The sequence below is a fragment of the Stylophora pistillata genome, chromosome 6 (assembly GCF_964205215.1).
Source record: "Stylophora pistillata chromosome 6, jaStyPist1.2, whole genome shotgun sequence".
NCBI classification, from domain to species: domain Eukaryota; kingdom Metazoa; phylum Cnidaria; class Anthozoa; order Scleractinia; family Pocilloporidae; genus Stylophora; species Stylophora pistillata.
The window spans coordinates 29,473,523-29,494,814 of NC_142524.1; the positions used below are offsets into that span (position 1 = coordinate 29,473,523).

The 21,292-nt window shown below is 37.8% G+C and overlaps 3 protein-coding genes across 4 annotated transcripts; 2 read left to right on the forward strand and 1 right to left on the reverse strand.

Moving 5' to 3' along the window:
- The first annotated feature begins 1,615 nt into the window (after nt 1-1,615).
- LOC148729302 (uncharacterized) lies at nt 1,616-3,316 on the forward strand. Its single transcript, XM_088763004.1, has one exon. The coding sequence runs from the start codon at nt 1,709-1,711 to the stop codon at nt 3,092-3,094; it is 1,386 nt and encodes a 461-aa protein (XP_088619130.1). The 5' UTR covers nt 1,616-1,708; the 3' UTR covers nt 3,095-3,316.
- A 5,989-nt stretch (nt 3,317-9,305) lies between these two features.
- LOC111340831 (adenosine receptor A3-like) lies at nt 9,306-10,819 on the forward strand. The gene has a single exon (XM_022947743.2). The coding sequence runs from the start codon at nt 9,355-9,357 to the stop codon at nt 10,330-10,332; it is 978 nt and encodes a 325-aa protein (XP_022803478.1). The 5' UTR covers nt 9,306-9,354; the 3' UTR covers nt 10,333-10,819.
- A 6,004-nt stretch (nt 10,820-16,823) lies between these two features.
- LOC111340852 (cysteine-rich PDZ-binding protein) lies at nt 16,824-20,567 on the reverse strand. Of its 2 annotated transcripts, XM_022947765.2 has the most exons (6): nt 20,415-20,566; nt 20,222-20,287; nt 19,978-20,032; nt 19,592-19,671; nt 18,781-18,798; nt 16,824-18,111 (listed from the first exon to the last, which is right to left on the reverse strand). In XM_022947765.2, the coding sequence occupies exons 1-6, from the start codon at nt 20,428-20,430 to the stop codon at nt 18,047-18,049; spliced, it is 300 nt and encodes a 99-aa protein (XP_022803500.1). In that variant the 5' UTR covers nt 20,431-20,566; the 3' UTR covers nt 16,824-18,046. The 2 variants fall into 2 exon arrangements, with proteins under 2 accessions (XP_022803500.1, XP_022803501.2); XM_022947766.2 differs by lacking the exons at nt 16,824-18,111; nt 18,781-18,798 and adding an exon at nt 18,811-19,363 and having other exon boundaries at nt 20,415-20,567.
- Between the last annotated feature and the right edge of the window lie 725 nt (nt 20,568-21,292).

Below are 21,292 nucleotides of genomic sequence, written 5' to 3' on the forward strand. Positions count from 1 at the left end.
AACGATAACATATATACACATTCATCACTTCCTTAATGATGTCTTGTCTGGCGTTTCGAGCGTTAGCCCCCTATCAGATCTAATGACGAAAAGCTAACGTTAGAAACGTCAGCTTTTCAAACTCTCTTCGGTGCCCTGTTTACATTATCAACACAGGTGATAAAACCAAATTATGTTTTGACTCAACATTACGGTTTCTTTAGGAACTTACCCTCTATTTTTTTGTTGTTATAAACTCAGTCCAGGCGTCGAAATTCAAAATGATGAAAGGTGAAGCTCGTGAACGAGGCCTGCGAGTGAAGTTTCTATAGAGTGTGAAACTTTGTTCAATCGAGCAGTTACGGTAACAAAGCAGTGTCGGAATACTTTTTGCAGAAAGCCGACGGGTATGCCTGCAGCTAGTTTGGAATTTTGAACCTTATTTTTGTTTACGATGTTTATTTACAATTTATTTGTCTTTTCACTGTAAAGCCCCATCGGGGAGTGCTCGACAATTATTATTAACATTTTTGTTATTATTATTATTATTATTATTATTATTATTATTATTATTATGCCAATACATCTGACACTGACATTACATCGGAAAGTGCGCAAGCCAGAATTTAAGTAGTCAATTTTTTATTATGAAGCTTAGTTTACTGAATTTTTCTTTTTTTTTTTTATTTTAGAGAAGTACTTTTTGTGAAATAGTTTTTAGGAAAAATTTATTATTATTATTAAGGACGTCGATCATGTATCGTCAATTTATTTGCTGTTCTGCTGAATGAAGCTGAAGCAAAATAATGCAGACATAAGATGAATTCTGCTACTCTGTAGAACAGTTGTTAATACCGAAGAGATTCAAGACTTTTCTCTCAGCTAGAGACTTTTTAAACTTGTTTTAATATTTATACCTTAATTTTTCTTAATTTTGTTTGTTATCCTGTATTTTTACTGATTTTTTGAAATAAAAATTAATGTTTTAAATTATTATTATTATTGTTATTATTATTATTATTATTATTATTATTATTATTATTTCGGTTCCCTATCCACATTTCAGAAACGCGCAGAAGTGCTTTCTCTTTCGTATTTTATTTGGAATGTTGAGATTAAACGCGTGTAAATGCAAACACGCATGTTTACTCTCCAAGGAGTGTTCGCATTGGAGGGATGTTAATGTTTGACACCTGTATTACAGCTGTCAATCATGTGCATTTAAAAGCTCTCATTTCTATAATTTGATGATAAAAATTAACGGTAAAAAACTACGACGTTTCGAAGTCTGCATGACCTCATTATCAAGTAAAATGTTAAAACTGATGTAAAATTGTAGCTCAGAGATTATATACAAATAAAATGGGTTGATTACATTTCTATAATGCTCTCAATTAATACGTGAGCCATGATTGGTCAATTATGTAGGGCCTGCTAAATTCAAAAGTTTGTTTAAGTAGAGGATTTGAAATCCTCTCCCTCTATCTGAACCCAAAGATAAAATAAATATCTTACTAAGCCTGTTTTCTCGGTCCGCACTGTAAGTTACGGAACCTTGTTTTTTTCCGTTCGGAATTAATAGCCCGCGCGATTCGGGCTCGGGCGATTTTTCTGACGACGGACTCCTGCCAAAATCCTGCCAAAGCCGATTGCTGACACAGTTTGTCGCAAAGGTTCCCGGCTTGCTCACCTTTATGGTCTTCCAAAGACTCACAAACAGCAACTATCAATGCGACCGATACTATCATCGACTGGGACCTACAACTTCGCCCTGGCCAAGTGGCTTGAAGAGAAGCTTAAGCCCCTTTCATTAAATCAGCACACTATCTGCGATATCTTCTCCTTCGCCGAAGTGATAAGGGAAACACCACTCAACCCGAATGACATTCTCGTGTCGTATGACGTATGTGCTTTATTTACCAACGTGCCACTCGACGAGACTATTGAGATCATCGCTGAAAAAGCCTTTAAAAACAACTGGTTTAATGAAACGCATGGTCTCAACCTCACAAAGACAGGTCTTACCGAACTTTTAAGAATAGCAACCAAAGATCAGCTATTTCAGTTCGACGGTCAACTTTATGAGCAGGTGGACGGTGTGGCCATGGGCTCGCCCCTGGGACCCCTTATGGCAAACGTTTTCCTGTGCTCCATTGAAGAACAACTGGATCGCAACAACAAGTTACCAAGTTTCTACAAAAGGTACGTCGATGACACATTAGCCACGATGCCAAATATTCAAGCCGCAACAGCTTTCCTTTTAACATTGAACGAATGCCATCCTGCCATACAGTTCACAATGGAAATTGCTGAAAACAACAAGCTTCCATTCCTCGGTATGATGATTGAGAAAAACGGTTGCCACCTGACAACAAGCGTATATCATAAACCAACTGATACAGGACTGCTCTTACATTACCAGAGCCATGTCGATCAGCGTTACAAAAGATCTCTGCTGAATACAATGCTGAACCGAGCTTACCGCCTGTCATCAACGAAAGAATCTTTTACGAAGGAATGCCAGCATCTCAAGCGGATGTTTACTAAGCTTAAGTACCCAGTGAAACTCATCAACTCAGCTATCGCCTGGTACACGAGTTCTACGATCCAAAGCCGTCACGAAACCCCAACTGAACTTGACGCGGCTACACAAAAACCTGTCAGAATAACTTTACCATTTAAAGACCAAAAATCGGCCGACAAAGTAAGACATCAGCTGAAAGATCTTGGCCGAAAAATCGGAACTGACCTACAACCAGTTTTCACGAGTCGTAAGATCGAGGGAAAGCTCAAGATACAAGAAGAGAAGCCCGCTTTAATTAACCACCAATGCGTTGTTTACACTTTTAAATGTGATTCGTGCGATGCGGATTATATCGGTTATACCACACGCCATCTTCATCAACGCATAGAAGAACATAAAGCCTCTGTCATTGGCAGGCATCTGAAAGAGGCCCACGGTGTAGCGTCCGCTGGCCTGGGGGAAATGTTTTCCGTTCTCAAGAAATGCCGCGGGAAAATGGACTGCCTAATTCACGAAATGTTATTCATTCGCGAACAAAAACCAAAGTTAAACACGCAGTCTGACTCAATACGTGCAAAAGTATTTATTTAAACATATACTGCACGATCTGACATGCTAAACACCCATAACAATCAACGCTCATTATTCTAATGAAGTTATCACATTTAATTTGTATATAATCTCTGAGCTACAATTTTACATCAGTTTTAACATTTTACTTGATAATGAGGTCATGCAGACTTCGAAACGTCGTAGTTTTTTACCGTTAATTTTTATCATCAAATGTATTTCTAAACATTCTCTGATTACATTTCTATAATGCTCTCAATTAATACGTGAGCCATGATTGGTCAATTATGTAGGGCCTGCTAAATTCAAAAGTTTGTTTAAGTAGAGGATTTGAAATCCTCTCCCTCTATCTGAACCCAAAGATAAAATAAATATCTTACTAAGCCTGTTTTCTCGGTCCGCACTGTAAGTTACGGAACCTTGTTTTTTTCCGTTCGGAATTAATAGCCCGCGCGATTCGGGCTCGGGCGATAAATACGAGCGGATAAACCTCGGCACGTAACTTACGGTAGGTATCAAGTTAAAATCAGTTAGTAGAGGGTACTTATCTTTTCCACTTCCCTTTAAATAATATTTGTAACTTGCATCAGCAACAATAAGTTTTTTCAAAGGAACATGTGCAATTTAGAGTACTTGTTGTGTAAGAAAAGTCCTAAGAAGCAAAGGTCCCTCAACAAATAAGTAGACGTTTAAAGATGATTTACAATGGGGACACCTGGAAGGCTTCAACATTGAAAAATAACGTTAAATTTGCATCGCCAACTCACTGCGTTAGGGGTAGACTGATGTCATCTATGACAAGCCAATGCTAGTGATATTCAAGCCCTAATGTTGATCAGCTACCTAAAATCGTGTGCGTGTTGATATTACTATTAAAAATAAGTGAATGAGCAATTCTCTATCTCTTATGCTAGATCCTAAAATTCAATTTTTTTTCGCAAAGTATCAACTTGAGCCTCTCTAAGGTGTTGCGCTTTGATAGAACAGAATTATAAATGTACAGCATTGCACGCTGTGCGTAATTTCTATTTTTTCCCAGGCCTATAGACGGGTTTTTGCGCGGTGGAAATGACAAGCGACAGAACCTCGAGGTTCTAAGGGGGGTCCAGCGGTTGGGCCCCAGGAAATTTGGGTCGTCTGACGTAGGCTTAGTGGCCTGTCACTGATGGATTATGCACTATCTCTGAGTTTTCATTGATCTGCGGTGGATTATTCAGTAGATTTGTAATTGTTTCCCTGGCAGCTTTTCGAACTTCCCTGATCGTCAAGCAATAGATAAACGGGTTGAATGTCGAATTTGCGAAAACAAGAATCGCAGTATAATGTCTGTTGAAAGAGGCAGCTGAGGATTCTTCACTGTGACGCAACAAGGCTGACATAATTCCGTGTGGCAGGTAACAACACACCAAGCTTATCTGTAGCCACAGTGCACTGAACACTGCTCTTCTATATGGAGCTATGTTCATTGGACTTGTTGGGTTTGCGTGTTGGCTAATAAGGTCTTGAACTTGTGCTTGCTGATGACGGAGGGTGACGAAAATTGTTGTGTAAGAAAACATTGAGATTAATAAACAAATCGTTGTACAAACGTACGCATACGTTAAAGGTATCTGGTAATTCCAGAAGTACAGTACAGAACATACAACTCCTACGATCCAAATAATGGCGACAGCAAAACGTGCTCGTTTTAAAGTTACAACTGGTCTGTACCTCAGTCCCAGTAATAGCGCCAGAAGCCTATCCAAGCTTATCGCTGTCGATGTAAACAAAGATACTCCACTTAAGATATAACCTGCTATGAAACTGACAACAAATGTAAGACGACACGTTCCCAAACTCCCATTTAACAAGCTTATTTCGTAAGCAGCATACATAGGCTGTGAAAAGAGCCCAACCAAAAGATCAGTTGTCGATAGGCAGCGTAACAATAGCTTGGACGGTGCATGAAGGGAAGTATCCTGACCAAGAGCGACCAAGATCAGAGCATTTCCCAGGACTGCAGTTATGGAGAAGAAGATGTTTAGACTGGAGAGCCACGTCAATTGATACCTTATTCCAGTGTTCAAAACAACGGCACATTGTTCTTCCAGTAATGTTTTTGGGCTTCCATTCCAGCTAACATTTATCTGCGCCATTTTCTGCATATAATAACATCTATTCCATAGAGCTAATAAAAACCTATACCACGGGCAAGATTTCACGATTCTTGTAAAGGTGCATTGTATTCAGATTTAGTTCATCATACGTTTTTTTGTGAAAGGTAATTTTGGTTCCTTCCGACTGGCTCCTACAATGTCAGTCCAGCCTGAGTCATATACAATAAAGAGAAAAGCTTCTGAGCAGGTGATTTTAATTACTTAACTAATTCCACCATATTGAAGTGGCTTAGAGGGGCTCTCTTACAACCTCATTTCATTTTCCTCAAAATAAACAGCTTACCTGAAAGCGACATATACACGGCAAAGCATTAAAGTGTAAAACTCTTTTCAGGCCAATTTTAGTTGTAAAAAAAAATAATATCGTCAAGCTAGGAACTGATGGGTTCCATTTTGACAAACTAACATGTCTCTTTTCTGGGTGACATTTTCAAGAATACTTTTCACTTCTCAGGCATATGCTTCCAACTTTAGACATAAAGAGTAAAACACATTGGATCAACAGCCACCGAAAAAAATTGAAGGAAACAAAACAAAACAAAGGAAAATAATGTCGGAATATTTGTAGTCTCTTTTGATATAGGTGCTCACTCGTCCATCATCATAATTTACTTGACTGAAACTTTACCTGCCGTCGACAATCTTTCTAATTTTTTCAGTGACTCAACTTCATGGTCTCTTGGTTGATTTTATCAACAAGGTCTGAAATTAACCACTAGGTTCCGAGTCGAATAACCGTAACACACCTCATTACGTTTCTTCGAATGCCATTTTTGATGTGCGACTGAGAAATTAGAGAAACTTATGAAAAGAATACGGTTGAAGACAACAGTTGTCTCAGCGGGAAATAGAAGAGTCTTGATGACCACTTGCAGATAAAAAGCGCAGCAAAGGTACTTACTCTACCCATGACATACTTAAAAGTGCACTTCCACCTTAAAATATAACCATAAAAAATTTGAAATTAGGCTGTCAGGTGCGGAATCTGCAATACCAGGGGAAAGAATAATAATATCAACCAAAAAGAACTGAATAAAAAAAAAGCAAAACAAAATAGAGGAAGTGAAATAAATTTTATATCTTTCAGTAGCTATCTGTATTTCTTAAACGTAGCTGAGGCAACTCGCTGCACAAAACTCCACAGATGGTTGATTGCCTGACTTAAGAGCAGAGTTTTTCTTGTGAGTTTCTATCACCTCGCTGTCATATGGGGGGAAATATGTAGACGAAGGGGCAAAGGAATAGCTAGAGGACATTTTGAATTGCATTTGAAGCATAATGCCATTATATGCGCTCAGAAGTAATCGATACTGGGCTTCATTGAATCCTGCACTCATGACAAAACCGGAGAATATTAACTGATAATGGCCAATTTTAATATTCCATGAATGTGACAACCTGATAATCAGAATCGACGAAGGACCACTTTAATAAAAAAAAGGGATGTACTCTTGGTTGTCAGTTTATAATAATAGTACAAGTTATCAGTTTGACGGATGAATACAATAATGGCAAAATGGAAAAACAAAAAAGTAACCGCATTGTTTGTCATGTGCTAAAAACCAATCCCTCTCCTAATGTATATAAATCAGTTTTAAAAAATCAATCATTGTCCAGATATTGCAACTATACTCGCAGTTTTCTGCTTTTTTTCCATATAATTCTTCAAGTTTCCTAGAGTCATGATTTCTTTCCGCTTTCTACCTTCTTTTCCGAGAGTCTTTAGTTGGATTTGGACCTGGATGGTTTGTATTTTCAATGCAAGGTTTTCCCTGCAATCTTTTCGATTTTTGTATCACTTTTTGTATTAGAAAATATTTTCACTTTTTGTATTAGAAAATCTTTTCAATCAGTTCCAATTTCAGTGTAAACCCTTATAATTACGATAGTCTGCATAAACCGTGGTACACTTCAGTGATATTATATTGTGGCGTCTTACCATAATGTGGCATATTCAAATGATCTAGTACAGTTAGTGAGAGCTTTCAAAACGTCAAAACTGAGCTTTTGAAAGTAAATGATTTATTTAAATGGCTAGATATCCAAAGACACTGAAACCGCACCACAAACTTAATTAACACATCACACCTTGTCTCCAAGTTTTTATAAGGTTTTGATCACTTCTGCTGTCTAGATGGAATGAAACTGAATGATTTGATGCAATGTGCAGTAACGGTTAACCAAACTCCAAACCAATCTCGGGCCGGGTTATCCCACAAAAATGAAAATTGTTTATATTCAAGAAGATCTTCCAAAGCGTTGCTGGGTTTAAGGAAGATTTTATATCAATTACATTGCAATTTCATACAGTTTTTGAGCCCAGTATTTATTCATCTTGAGAAATCATTAGCTTTTATTCTGTTGGAGCTCCTGGCGGCAGTATTGGATTCCCACAATGGCCTTTAAGGTTCAAACAATAAAAAAAAAAAAAAAGAAAACGCCATCTAAAGGAAAACGTAACTAAAAAAATTTAATTTTTCTGTAACACAACGCCGTAAGAACTATTTGGCAGACAGTATGGAGAGATCTTGGGAGTGAAAGAGTTCAGCAAAGAACATTTTAACGGTAAATCTATTGGCAAATACCACACATTTTTTTTAGAAGGCGTCTTCACTCACAGTTACACCTTAAGTCTTTCAAAGAGCTTTGACTCGGTTACACATGTGCTGACTGCGACAAGTATTGATCGAAACTCCCACGAAGAAAAGTCGAGCATTACCTCTGAAAGTCGATAGAGGCGTTTCGGTGTAATTTTTGAAGGTCAATATCAATTGGTCTGCCGTTGATATATCGATTTGTTGACATCTGAGTGAATGAGAAAATTGCATATTGTGACCTCTAACAATAGCCGTTCCGTGCTTCGCGTATCCACGACTAAAACTGACAAAAATTGTGGGTTGAAAATAACGAACTACTGGGATTCCTAAACCAGGGATCCCAGTAGATCTAGAGTTTGGTGACTGGTCGTTTTGTTCGTCCTTTGGTTTTATTGCTGTCGGTCAGTATTGCATCCACACTTGCTGCCCGACGGGCCCGATCAGTAAAACGATCCAAATTGCAACCGAAACGCGAAGGGAACACTGGACAAAAAATATGATATTTTATCGAAACTTAAACATGAAAGTTCTTTTTGATGATAAAAATAATTTCTATTGGGCAGCTATTCAAAGAATTTTCAACGTGTATTTAAGAAAAAAACAACATCACACCTGCCTTCTTCTTGTTCAGTAAATAGATAAAGGAAACTAGTGCTCATGGACATTAGATAACCCATCAACTGACGGCCTTGTTAAAACAAGTTCTGCTAAAAAAAGCAAGAAGTGGTAGGTCAAGAAGATCAAGAAGAAATAAGAAACGAAAACATTTTTGCATTAGAAAGAGATCCATAAAAAAGGTGCGATTTTAAGAAAAAAATTAAGCGTGTGATTTGCGTAAAAGTCTTGAAGATAAGTTTTGAATATCTATGGCGAGTTTATATTTAAAAAAAACGTTTTAAATTTTGAGAGAACCTAAATTATTTCGCTCTAAAGTTAACTAAATTTATTTCCTTCTTTTTTTCAATCAAAACGATAAAATCTTTCAAGTAAAACCCAGGTGGTGAAAAGAAATTGCTTCACGTTTGTTTTCAGTCTATTCAAATTGACTGACTTGTTAATCTTAAAGATGGAAAGTTCTAAGGGTATTTCATACGTTATTCAAATAACAGGAGTGTGAGTGGACCGCTTAAGTAATTAATCCTGGTGGATTCAAAAACGGAACCATACTGAGCCTGCTGACAGCCTCATATGGGACCGACGCGAACGAAATTTGCGCGAGCGATTCCGGGCAGTTTCGGCCCCTACTGAAAAAATGGAAAAACGGTTATTCTTCTTTATAGCATTAGCATGACTGAAGCCGTCTTGAGATCGTTGGAGGACGGTATGTAAAATTCCCCATCAAAATATGACAGTTAAATGTCAGCCTAATATGAAGAACTAATGAATGTGAGTGGTTAGCCAATCAGAATAGTCAACATCCCTCTCTCGAGAAGTTAAAATCTTTTTCAAGATAAGATTATTTCAAAGCAGGAGGGAATAGCCAGTTTCATTGCAGGTAGTTTTGAAAACATCAAACTTTCGCATCAACATGTCGACATCGTTTTTAAACTTAACTGGAGACGAACAGCGGAAAACACTCGGACAATTAATCTGCTCGGCTGTAGTAACAAACGCAATACCTTACCAAGTAGTATATATCGCAGCGGTTAATGTATTTCTGTCCATTACTGCAATTCTGGAAAATACTCTGATACTCTTTGCCTTACACAAGGAGTCTTCGCTGCATCCGCCATCCAAACTTCTCCTCCGAAGCTTAGCAACGACCGATTTGTGTGTGGGGCTCATTGCCCAACCTGTGTATGCCAGCTATCAGATAAGTCTCGCACAGGGACACTGGTCTGTTTGTCGCTTCAAATTCGACGTAAGTTTTTTAGCTGGTTATGTACTATGTTCAATGTCTTTGTTGACAATAGCTGCAATAAGCGTGGACAGACTTGCCGCCTTGTCTTTGGGCATCAGGTATCGACAAGTTGTAACTTTGAAACGAGCTCATATTTTTGTCGGTTCCTTTTGGGTCGTATCCCTTTGCGCCGCAGGGATCTACTTCTGGAACTACCTGCTAACAACATCGTATTGTTACATATTGATATCAGTTTGTTTAGGGACATCTGTGGTCTCCTATACCAAGATTTTCTTGGTTCTCCGTCGTCAACAAACTCAGATAGAGAATCAGAGCAATCAGGACCAAACAATAAGTCCTTTGAACATGGCTCGGTACAAAAAGGCAGTAAACAGTGCATTGTGGCTGCAAGCTGCATTAACCATTTGTTATATGCCTCACGGTGTCGTGGAAGCGTTGCTGACATTTTTGGGAACAACTTGGTATTTCGTTTTAGCACGAAATTTTACAGCATCTTTAGTTTTCATGAATTCATCGTTAAATCCGATTCTTCATTGCTGGAAAATTAAAGAAGTGAGACAATCTGTACAGGGGACAGTTCAACAACTTTATTCTTTGTTGAAAAGTCCGTTCAGTTCTCGTGTGGAATCTACGAATTCCAATTAACTATGATGTGTGTCTTAAAACAAAAATGCAGAAAGTTTGAGACAACTTTGTGCAAAGAAGTAAGATGGAGCGTTAACATAAAAGAGGCAGGTACCCCTAACAAACATTTATTAGTAATTCAGTTTACATAACTGTCAGATCTACTTTGGCTTTTCATCTCAGCAAATGTATTTATTTTCAGTGAGGGCCTTTCGAGCTCCAGCGTGGCGTATGTTTAACGGCATTATTTAGAGGTTGCTTCGCACGTTATGTCAATAGTATGACAAAACATTTATTTTACACCAGGTCACGTACATAGAACCAGCAGATGCATTCTCTGTAGATAACAAAAAATGAAATAAGGGCATAAAACTCTGAGCCAAATTGGTGTTTCACAAAGCTAAAAGAAAATTGCTCAACGAGATTCTGACGAAAAAATTGGCTTACCTTGATTCAAGATTCATGAAAGAAATTTAAATTCATATGGTACTTGTCAGTTACCCAATTTCTTCCTCTTTTTTTGTCAAATTAAGTGTAGTATTTTTCTCTCTTTTTATGTTATCATTATTATTATTCTTATTATCATTATTATTTCCATCATCATTATTATTATTATAGTTACTTCTATCACAACCTTTGCTGGGTTTCTTTTTGTGCATCAGCAGGGCGCAAACCATCCGCCCTTTTTGAGGATCCGCGCAGATCCCAACATGCAGATCTTTTGCAGCTCTCTCACAGCAGCTGCTACTGGTACTTTCTTTGTTTTCCACCATCCCCTTCTTTACTGTACCAAGCGCACCAATAACCAAAGGGGTGACTACTACAATCTCTGTTTTTTCTAGCTCCAGGCCTTTGCACTTTCTTTTCTCTTCCATTTCCTTCAGAGCGGTTTTTTTATCTGATGGGACGGTCATATCAATCAGTTTTCAGATGGAATTCATTGAATTATCGTTGTTATTATCATTATTATTATTATTATTATTATTATTATCATTATCATTATCATTATTAGTATGCAGTAAGTTAAGCTTGGATAGAATTGTAACGACCCTAACTATCCAAGAGAAGCGGGGGGGGGGGGGGGAATGAAATTAAAAGGTCACCTCTCATGCACCAAAGTAGGAATGAGATCGATTGGAAGATGCATGCAATTTAAACTGTGAAAGAAGACGGGGAAGAAAGGGATTATGAAATCTTCCTTCGCAAGTATGGGGGGGGGGGGTAAAAAAACACTGTATACTTTAAGGGAGGATCACGTAAGTGCACCGTTGTCGCAACAAAAATCCTCCCCCCTCTCCCCTCCCCCCAAGCGATAGATACCGACCGGTCCTTTATCATGTCAATAAATTATGTAGACGAGTTCTTTTAAGAACTTATTTATCAACGAATCTGATGAGAAAAACTTTCTGTCGTTTACAGGAAAAATTTTTTGTGTTGTGTTTCAAACTGAACGTGACGTCAGATTTGTCCATACAAAGGAAAAACAGCTCCTATAAGTTTTGGCCTCCCCTTATCTTTTGCTCGTATTGAGTCTGATTGGATGTTGACTCCATAAACTTGATTGCCTATTATAAAGCATTTGGCGTACTATGAAAGTGTTATTGAACTCAAAACATTAAAAAAGTTTCAGCAGATGACAAATTGCCATCAGCGTCCTTCCGCATAATCATGTTTTTGGTCTTTTTTTTGTAGCCCGCTTTAACTTAAAGACATATCATTACTGAAAACAGTATTTATTAAAGCGGCTGTGTCATTCTCAAAGTTTCTTAAAGACATATCATTACTGAAAATAGTATTCATTAAAACGGCTTTGTCATTCTCAAGTTTCGAACCTTCCTTTCAAGCGTGTAAATTACTTTTTAGGTTATTTTTTTGCTTGCTTTTACGACGTAATAAATCAACTTTACCTTCAACCCCAAGTCAAATGTGTTTAAAATTTCATGCTATGATGTTCGAACACGCGTCAGGCTACAATTAAAAGATGTTCCCTAAACCTACTTTGAAGCTCGAAAATAAAGTTTTCACAGTCTCATTTAGTTGCGCTTGAGCCACACCTAATATCTACATGCCCCAATTGAAATGTGAATTTGTGAAATCAGTTGAATAAGGACGAAAATACACTTGAAAAACTGAGCTCAAGAGATGATTATAAACATCGATAAATAGTTAAAAAAATAATTTCAAAACCCCTCGTGGTCACCCTGCACGATATATCGAAATAAGATATAAATGAATAAGTTAAAATTACACAACCTCTTCGAATGATTTTTCACTTTTTAAACAAATGCTCTTCAACTCCCATAGTTCATTCATACTGCGTATCACCCTTACATTGTCGCTTGTCTTCAGTTTGTTCATTAGAAGCTCTTGAAAATCTAACGGCTTGAGAATATCGATCTCCAATAAGGCCCCTTCCTCTTGGACAAACTGTACCATCCTTGGGTCACCTTTCGGCCGTGCGGCCAAGTCTCCATTACTTGATAGACTTCGTACGCCGGGTAATTCCCCTTTTACATCGTTCTGAGATATTGCGTTTGTCTGCCGTCTTCCTCTCTCCACATATACATCGGGGTTAAGTAATTTGTGTTTGACACGGTGGGAATCGAACGTAGCATTCCTCCGTCCAAAACGGTGGGCGTTTATTCTTGATTCGTACCCCCTATCCTCTGTCATCGTAACCTTTGACTTATCCATGGATTGCAGTGGGTCTATAGTTTGCTGATGCATCCTACTTTCAACAAAAATCAACGATAACTGGCATGTCACTTCACAACTTATATCTACTAATGCAGTTTTAAAATTAGACCCAATGACGTTAATTACCAAATATGGTATCATTGATAGGTAAACTGTTCTACTTCCGGTCACGGAAAAGTAAAGGATCCTCCAAAGTTAATTTTAAGGGTTAAGCATGAAAAACAGATTGTTTTCCAAAGTGCTTTTTTTTTCATGCGATAGGCAATGTCAATACCAAAATGCTCTAATATGATCGGTTCTCAAAAACGCTTCAGTTTGTGGCTTAATGGGCTGTTTCAAGTCCAAACCGAGTTCACAAATGTTATTGGACAGGCCAAATAGGACCGTTAAGCAGCCCATAATGATAAAACACTTGGAGCCATCAGCCAATAAAACTCAACCACCAAACTAATGCTAGCCAATCAAAATGAAGAACACTTCTAAACCAAGTGAGCAGGTTAACTGAGAGATACACATTCCGAAAAAAAAACAAACATGGACGAAATTAGCTTTATTCAGCATTTTCATCTGAAGAATAAAGTGTGGGCTTTTATATTAATTGCTTTTTTCTTTAGTTTCTCGCAATTTGTTATCGACAGAAAAGGTTGAGTCATAGAATTTAGGGAATAATCGTGCTCTTATATAAATTCATATTAGAATCGATATCAAAATCAATATCAATGAATAATCCTTTATTTTCAAATTTCAAGGAAAAAGGGCGTGCGCATGCGTAAAGATCGTTGTTTGTAACTCTATTCCTGTGTCGGTTTGCATCGTTAGCAACACACTTTAAAGCTGGGCTCTCCTAATGTCCCGTACCACCCTGCAAACGCAAATGAATGTATTTTCGATTGACTCTAGCGCTTTGTTCCTCTTTGAGAATCGACAATCAGAACTACGTCCGCGCTTGCTGTTTCAGAATGAAGCGCGAAAGGATTTGTAAGATTCAACTTTTAAACTCCGAGAAGACGTTAACCTCTAACTTCTCCCATCGATATCAATCCTTTATTGTCAAATTTCAAGGAAAAAAGGGCATGCGCATGCGCAAAGATCGTTTCTGTAACTTTATTTGTGTGTCTGTTTGCGTCGTTAGCAACTCACTTTAAAGCTGGGTTCTCCATAGCTTACAACTGCAGTAATGTTGTAGTTGTAATGAAATCTCTTTAGCTTACAATGTGTAGTATTTGCTTATTTATTAATAATACCCGCCAAGATTAGCTAATGCTATATGCGGGTTGTGTAAATTGGCTTTTAATGTTCCATGAAATAATAATAAAACAGTATAAACAGAATAAACAGTATCGTCCCGTACCACCCTGCGAACGCAAACGAACGTTCCGATTGACGCTTTGTTCCTCCTCAAGAAACGGCAATTAGAAATACGTCCGCGCTTACTATATATATCTTATTAACCAAGCGCGAGGGCCGTACTGGGAGAATATCGGCCCGAGGTCTTGACAGTATGGACCGAGTGCAGCGAGGTCTGTAAAAAAAAGAACGAGGGCCGATATTCTTCCAGTACGGTCCCGAGCAAGCTTGGTTAATAAGAGATTTATTATACGACTGAAGTTCAAAGGGACACAAGTGCGGTATCATTCGGGACCATTCGGGACAGTGCCCGGTCCAATACTTAGAGAATATTGGACCGGCAATAGAGCATTTTGATTGGTTGATTTTAGTTATTGGCCCTCTGACTGCCCGAGTCGTGTAATAATTTAGAATAAAGCACGAAAGGATTTATACAATTCAACTTTTTAACTCCAAGAAGATGCTAACCTTAACTTCAGTCCCATCGACACCAAAATCGATATCAATGCATTATCCATTAGAGTAGTGATGAAAATACTACAAAGATATTAGTCGGAGGATGTCACCTTGATGGCACATAAACACAATAAAGGACCAAGGGGGGATCCCATTACAACTCCTTCACACTGTTCGTAAAGATGGCCATCGAACTGGAAGAGTTGATCAGTGGATGCCATTCTAAGAAGTTGAGCAAGCTGATCCTTCTGTATGTTAAGATCATACGATGAGTTGAACCAGTTCTTGGTAAACGCTTTATCGACGAAGACGTTGATTGGTGTTTGAACAGGAACATTTGTACACGGTGACGTTACATCGTACGAGACAAGCATATCATCTTCAAGGACGGTATGATTGCGAATTTCTTTAGAGAAACCTAGTCTGAATTTCAGCCGTCTCTTCCCTTTACCCCAAGGGGGGCGCGGGAAAACACATCAGTGTAGTTGAAGCAGATTTATACCAGGCAGATGGTCATTTATTGTATTATGAGAGAAGGCCTATCTACGAGTTTTCATGCTATTTTTTAAATCGTTTTTAGCAAGGAGAACAAATGATTATGAATAGAAAGCCAAACAGGAGAGAACAACATCTCTTGTTTAATGATCTAAGCTCACAGACCGACTCACATGTATAGACCTAACTGGAAAGCAAATATGGCCTTGGAACGCGGTTATATAATATAGAAGCGAAATCGACCAAGTCCGCCATGATTGAAATTATGTGAAATGTTGTTACAATGTTTTTCAACCTTTCTTGTCATATTCAGAATCACTTTAATCCATAGTTTTTTCGAGTAATTATGGTTCAAGTCCCATCTGGGGCTCGGATTTTTTCTATTACACTAAAAATTATAAGACTGTTGTAATATCATGAACAAAATTAAATTTGCCATGGAAACTGTGTGACTTGTCCGAGACTCTTTCCATGCGAGGGAGTCGGACTATGAATAAACTCTTCTCCACCAACTTTTCTTTTATCAGGTTTTCGATCACCACAGAAGACCAAACAAAAAGACTGCCGAATGAAAAATATCCCCCATCATCTTTATTACCATAATAAATAGACAAATTCAGAGGAAGACTAGAAAATTAATTCCTTTGATTGAAGTCAACGAAGCTTTGTGCTACTGAAAAACGAGCATTGTGGTTTGTTGTGGAGACTACACGAAGTGTTATTTCTTGGATCTCCGTTTATTCCGATTGTACTGACAAAAAAACGTCGATCGTATTAATAATTATCTCAACATCAATAATGCTAATAATTTTCACTTTAATAGTAGTCGGTAACTTTGTGGCTATCAAGAAGTAATTACCCTGCAAATTTTTAAAAGCTAGTAAAGATTCAGTTTCTCCAAGTGTGACTGTACAAGCAGGTAATAGTCTACACAAAAAAACGCTTACCAAAAAAGGCGTCACCATTTCGTCTTTCTAAAGGTAGGATTCTATCCAAATCCTTCTCGAATTTTAAGAAAAGGTTCGTCCCTACATCATCTTCCAAGTTTTTATTTCGCGGACTGGCGTCAAGTGATTCCTACGTAGGTTCACCGTGTTGATACATCCGGTTGTCTTACAGTGGATTTTTGCGAAGGATGAACTTTAGAACTTGTGTGACTTTGCACAACAAGTTCAGTTTATCAGGTTACGTGCGTTGCTCTTTTTCAAGAACTGGAGGCGATAGGGACAAACAGACTACTCGCCTTGTTTCTGTAGTTGAGATACAGACAATTGTGATCTTACACGTACGTTTGTGGTCTCAACCGCCTTTTGGATTGTGTCAACCATTGCAGTAGCAATGTACTTTTAACATCTTTGATAAACCTCTGGTATGGTTAAATGACTTCAACAACAATGGCGGTTCGTAGGCAACCAGTCTCAATCTTGCTACGCAGATCTTGCTCCCGCTTCGCCATTACTACTCCCAGGTTCAAAGCCACATTCACCGTTAACTGAACCAAACACACTCAAACAGTACAAGGTTAATATAATCATTATTTTCATATACCATTACACTTCACTGCAGCATAATTACTTTTTGTTTTTTGTTTTGTTTTTTTTTTTTGTTGGGGGGGGGGGTAGGGGTGATCATTATCAACTCACATTCCCTTGTAGTGGTTCTAAAGGAATAAGGCCACTGCCGAAAACGAGGTTCGTTAACAAATATTCAACCAAACGACTAATCTCTGTCAACTACATGTAAAAATTCCCCTTTAAACCGTGAAAGAACTTTCAAATATCTCTTTATCAAGAAAAGCAAACACCATAGAGGATTGAACACAGCAGCAAAGAGAAAACGGATTGATGATGGCGACGCGTTCTAAACGGCAAACTCTAAAGGTTTAGTATATACATGAACAGTGTCCTACTCAGTCAAATTGCCGTCTTCTTTTCCTTAATACGTACAGTCATAAACGTACCCATCTCTAAATGCGCTGCCGTTAAAAAGTAAGTGAACTTATTTACGTATAAGTTGAGAACAATTGATGAACTAAACTATAGAGTAAAATACAATGTCTCTGAAAGGAACGAGGACTGGGTACACTATTTTAATCATGGCTCCTAATTTCTCCTTACTGTAATGGTATCATTCTTGAATCACATGTAAAAGTCATGGGAATAAATGCAATGATCACCTATTGAAGAAGAGTAGTAAAGGGGGGGGGTCAGGATCACGTTTCACAGAAAATAATTGATCCTTTCACAATTCACGGGAAATAACATTACTGTTGAAACTTTAACCAATCACGACGAATTAAATACTTCTTTCTCATTTCACGGAGAATTATTTTGGAAAATCCCGGTTCACGGCTACTAATGAAATCACGATTCACGAGAAAGAAAACGAGCCATTTCACGTTTCACGGGGAAAAAAAGTAGGCCATTCACAAGTCACGAAAATACCCTTTACCACCCTCTTGAAGAAGCTTCTGATTGTTGAACAAATTCTCCTTGTCAGTACCATTGGAAACATGTAGAGAACAGTATGGAGAATATCAATATTAACGTTAGGGTGCTAAGGGTAAATGGAGCCAGAAATTACACTGGTAATATACACTGGTACAGTTTCTTATTGTTATTACAACAATGGTTATTGTCATTCAGTTATTTACATGAAGTGTTTGGCACTGTGTTATCAACCTTGCAGCTTAACGTGTACACATGTTCAGCTATAAAAGTGAAATAGGACAATTTTTTTCTTAAACCGAAGTCTGTCTGTAATTTGATGTGTCCAAGACTTGTTTCCCACACATGGCACAAATTCCTGAAAGAGACAACATCCATTGGTCATAAATTAGACAACAGGTTTGAAATGGGTGGCAAAAGATGTTAGATATAGCTCCATGACTGGTTAAGGGAACTTGCACCACATTAACCAATCAAATGTTAAACTACACCAAACTGTGACTTGGTCTCTTGTGTTCTAATTGGTCACTCTGGGTATTTCTCTTTGTTCTGCATGGCCATTGTGGATACTTTGGTTTTCGTTTTAAGACATTTCCATAAAATAGCACATGTCCCACTGACCTTGACAAATTAATAACATCCTTCCTTGCAAAACAACCAATCTCATATTTTTTCATCTCTTTTTAATCATTTACAAACACACCCTTTATACAGCCCCATTCTCCATCCTGAATACAGTTCTTGGATAAAGAATACAATGGCAAAAACAATAGATTGCATTTGGGACTAGGACTTTGTTTACAGTGGTATGGGGTTATATGATTGGAAATCTTCCCAAATAATAAAGTAAATATTTGAAGACAATTCTCATTTTCAGATTTTAGATGTTTGAATTTCTTTTTTTTGCACTTTTTGGGGGTACAGCATGGTACAATACTGAGTCTGAAGTAATGAAAATTGAAATAGAACAATAAACAGATAAAATTGAGCCACGATTAACATTTACATGTGAAAAACACAAACAAACCTTTCTTGTATGCACAGCCTGTTGAAGTGAAAAAAAAAAAATAGAAACATCAAATTACATGAAACTTGTCCACTAGGCAAATAACAGACTGACCACAATTTCCAATCATCTTTAACCTTACTTATCAGAGAAATGATGTCAATAATTTTCAAAACTAAATTGAAACTACAAGCCACAGCTGAGTGGTTTCACTGCAAAGTTTTGAACATAATTGTTGGTACTCTTTAAGACATCTTCAAAATTTAAAAATGTCCTCAGAAGTCTCCAGGTATGATCAGGTAGTATTTCATTCTTCTTAAAAAACCTCAAGCTTAAGATGCAGAGACATGGTTACTGGTACAAAGGAAGGTTCAAAAAGTTTAAAAGCTGAAAATGGTCCTAGAAACCACACAGAATCTTCAAGTGACATCCTTCCTCGATCACCATCAGGGCCCAGTTGTATAGGTGGTTTGCACGTTATGTCACTGCCACCATGTTGGTGGACGTAAACAATAGATATCTCATTAGCTCTCTTTGTTCGTCCACCAGCATTTGTTCTTTTCAGCATTGTTACCTGTGTCTCTAGAGATTGGTTGCAAACCACCTATAAAGGGGAGGTAAAGTTATCCAATGGATAAAACACCATCCAGGGGATGCATTATACCAAAATGTGCTGCACTATCCACAGAATAGCAATTAATCCTGTGGATTACATTATTCAACCTTGGACAACTGGGGCCAGGCTGCGTAATAGACAAAAAAACACTGCTCTCTAGTTGTTAAAAAAACACAAGGTCACAATAAATCTTCTTTAAGCAAGAATCCCACATACTTTGACAGTAGTGTGAATGTGCCTGATGGACAGTCTGTTTACATATTCTGCACTTATTGAAGGTTGTATATGGGTTAAATCTGAAATCAAACAAAAAAAGAGAGAACCGTCAGCTTGTCTTATGTTCAACTGACTGAGTAAATGGTGTTCTTAAGGTTTAACTATAAAATCCAATTGTTGCTTGTCAAGCTTAATTTATGAATAAATGTAACTTTGAAGTGTTTCAACCATTCTTTAAGACATAGTTAAGAGATTCATGGTATCGTTTACGCTAACCATTCCAATCATCACAATTTTGCAATGTTAGCATTTATATCGGCCTCGAACACTAACAACAGTATGTACAACTGGACTTTCATTTCGAGTATGTGCAATCGATCCCTCACCTGTTCTTTTTTTGTGTGAGAAGTTTGTTTTCGTTAACTTTCCTTCCTCCACCCTCTAAACATTGAATGGAAAGGCAGATTATTCAATTTTAGTAAGGAAGTATCGATACAGATCAAGAAAATCGGTCTGTCTACTCACTTTTACTAAATGTTCAGCCATTCGTTTAATCTTCATGTTTAGAAGTACTCATTCTGTAATTCATGAATCGAACACTTGTCCTCAAGGTGTAGTTATGTTTATTACCTGTCGTGTTTCTTGCTCCAGATTTCCACGGATCGGGGCAAATCACTTTCCCGAGTTTTTTCTGACCTGCGTCGTGAAAGCAGTAACAACCAAATTAACAGTTGTAAAGTTCACGGAGAAAGCCCATCCTAAACCCGACTTACGTCATTATGTTAAACATCTGGCTATCAATTAGGAAACAGAAATATCTTACATTTATCGCACACCATCTTTTGTGGAAAAAATCGTATTTCTTGTGGGGGAATTCGAAGCTTCAGTAAGATTAAGACGAAAGTGCTCTATTTGGGTAACGAAATTTAAATTACGTCATGTCAAACTACACCAAATGCATCCTAAGCCCCAGACTTCCCTCTCCCAATGTTGATGTCTCTCTGCTGATAGTTGGGCCTTGCTAGAAACTATTGTGCCATTTTGAAATGCCAATTGAAGGAAAACATGAAATGATTACTAAAAACTTGTTTGTTTAAAAAACATTAATGTCCAGATTAGGGTGCTACATTAGACCTCCTGTAGTCTCTCTAGTCATAAATTTACTCCCTTCTAAAGACTACAGCACTTCTATTCTAGGAGTTAGGGGTAGGAGTGGGGGAAAGGGTAGGGCGTGAGGGTTAAAGTTATGATGTCACATCCTGTATATGCTACATTCTGTAAAGAAGCAAGGGGGCTGATTCAGTTTAAAAGCCTGGCCCTGGTTGTTCAAATGTTGGATAGTGCTGCCCACTGGATTATTCACTATCTAGTGGATAAGTACTGGGACAGCTTATTCCACCATCCACTGGATATACATTTATCTGGTGGGTAGCCCTATCCAGCCTTGGAACAACTGAGGCCAGTATGGTAAATTCATGAATTACTCTTGAAGTTAATCCAGCATTTTGCTTACAGTTACAGTTTTGTTTCAATTTGACGATTGATTTCTCTAAGAGGATAATGTTTGTCTGGAAATTGGCAACATTAGTAATTGTAATTGGGCAATGGTGGCATTTGGTACTATTGACTGTCCTCTTATTATCATTGACAAACCAGCCTAAACTCTTGTATTTCAAAATCCAGTCTGGCAAATTAATAGTC

Excerpts from the sequence above, each read along its gene's own strand:
- LOC148729302 (XM_088763004.1), top strand. The coding sequence starts at position 1,709 with ATGCGACCGATACTATCATCGACTGGGACCTACAACTTCGCCCTGGCC.
- LOC111340831 (XM_022947743.2), top strand. The coding sequence starts at position 9,355 with ATGTCGACATCGTTTTTAAACTTAACTGGAGACGAACAGCGGAAAACA.
- LOC111340852 (XM_022947765.2), bottom strand. Across the intron at positions 20,033-20,221 it reads TGGAGCAAGAAACACGACAG|AGGGTGGAGGAAGGAAAGTT; the intron begins GTAATAAACATA and ends TTCAATGTTTAG. Across the intron at positions 19,672-19,977 it reads CTCACACAAAAAAAGAACAG|ATTTAACCCATATACAACCT; the intron begins GTGAGGGATCGA and ends GTTTGATTTCAG.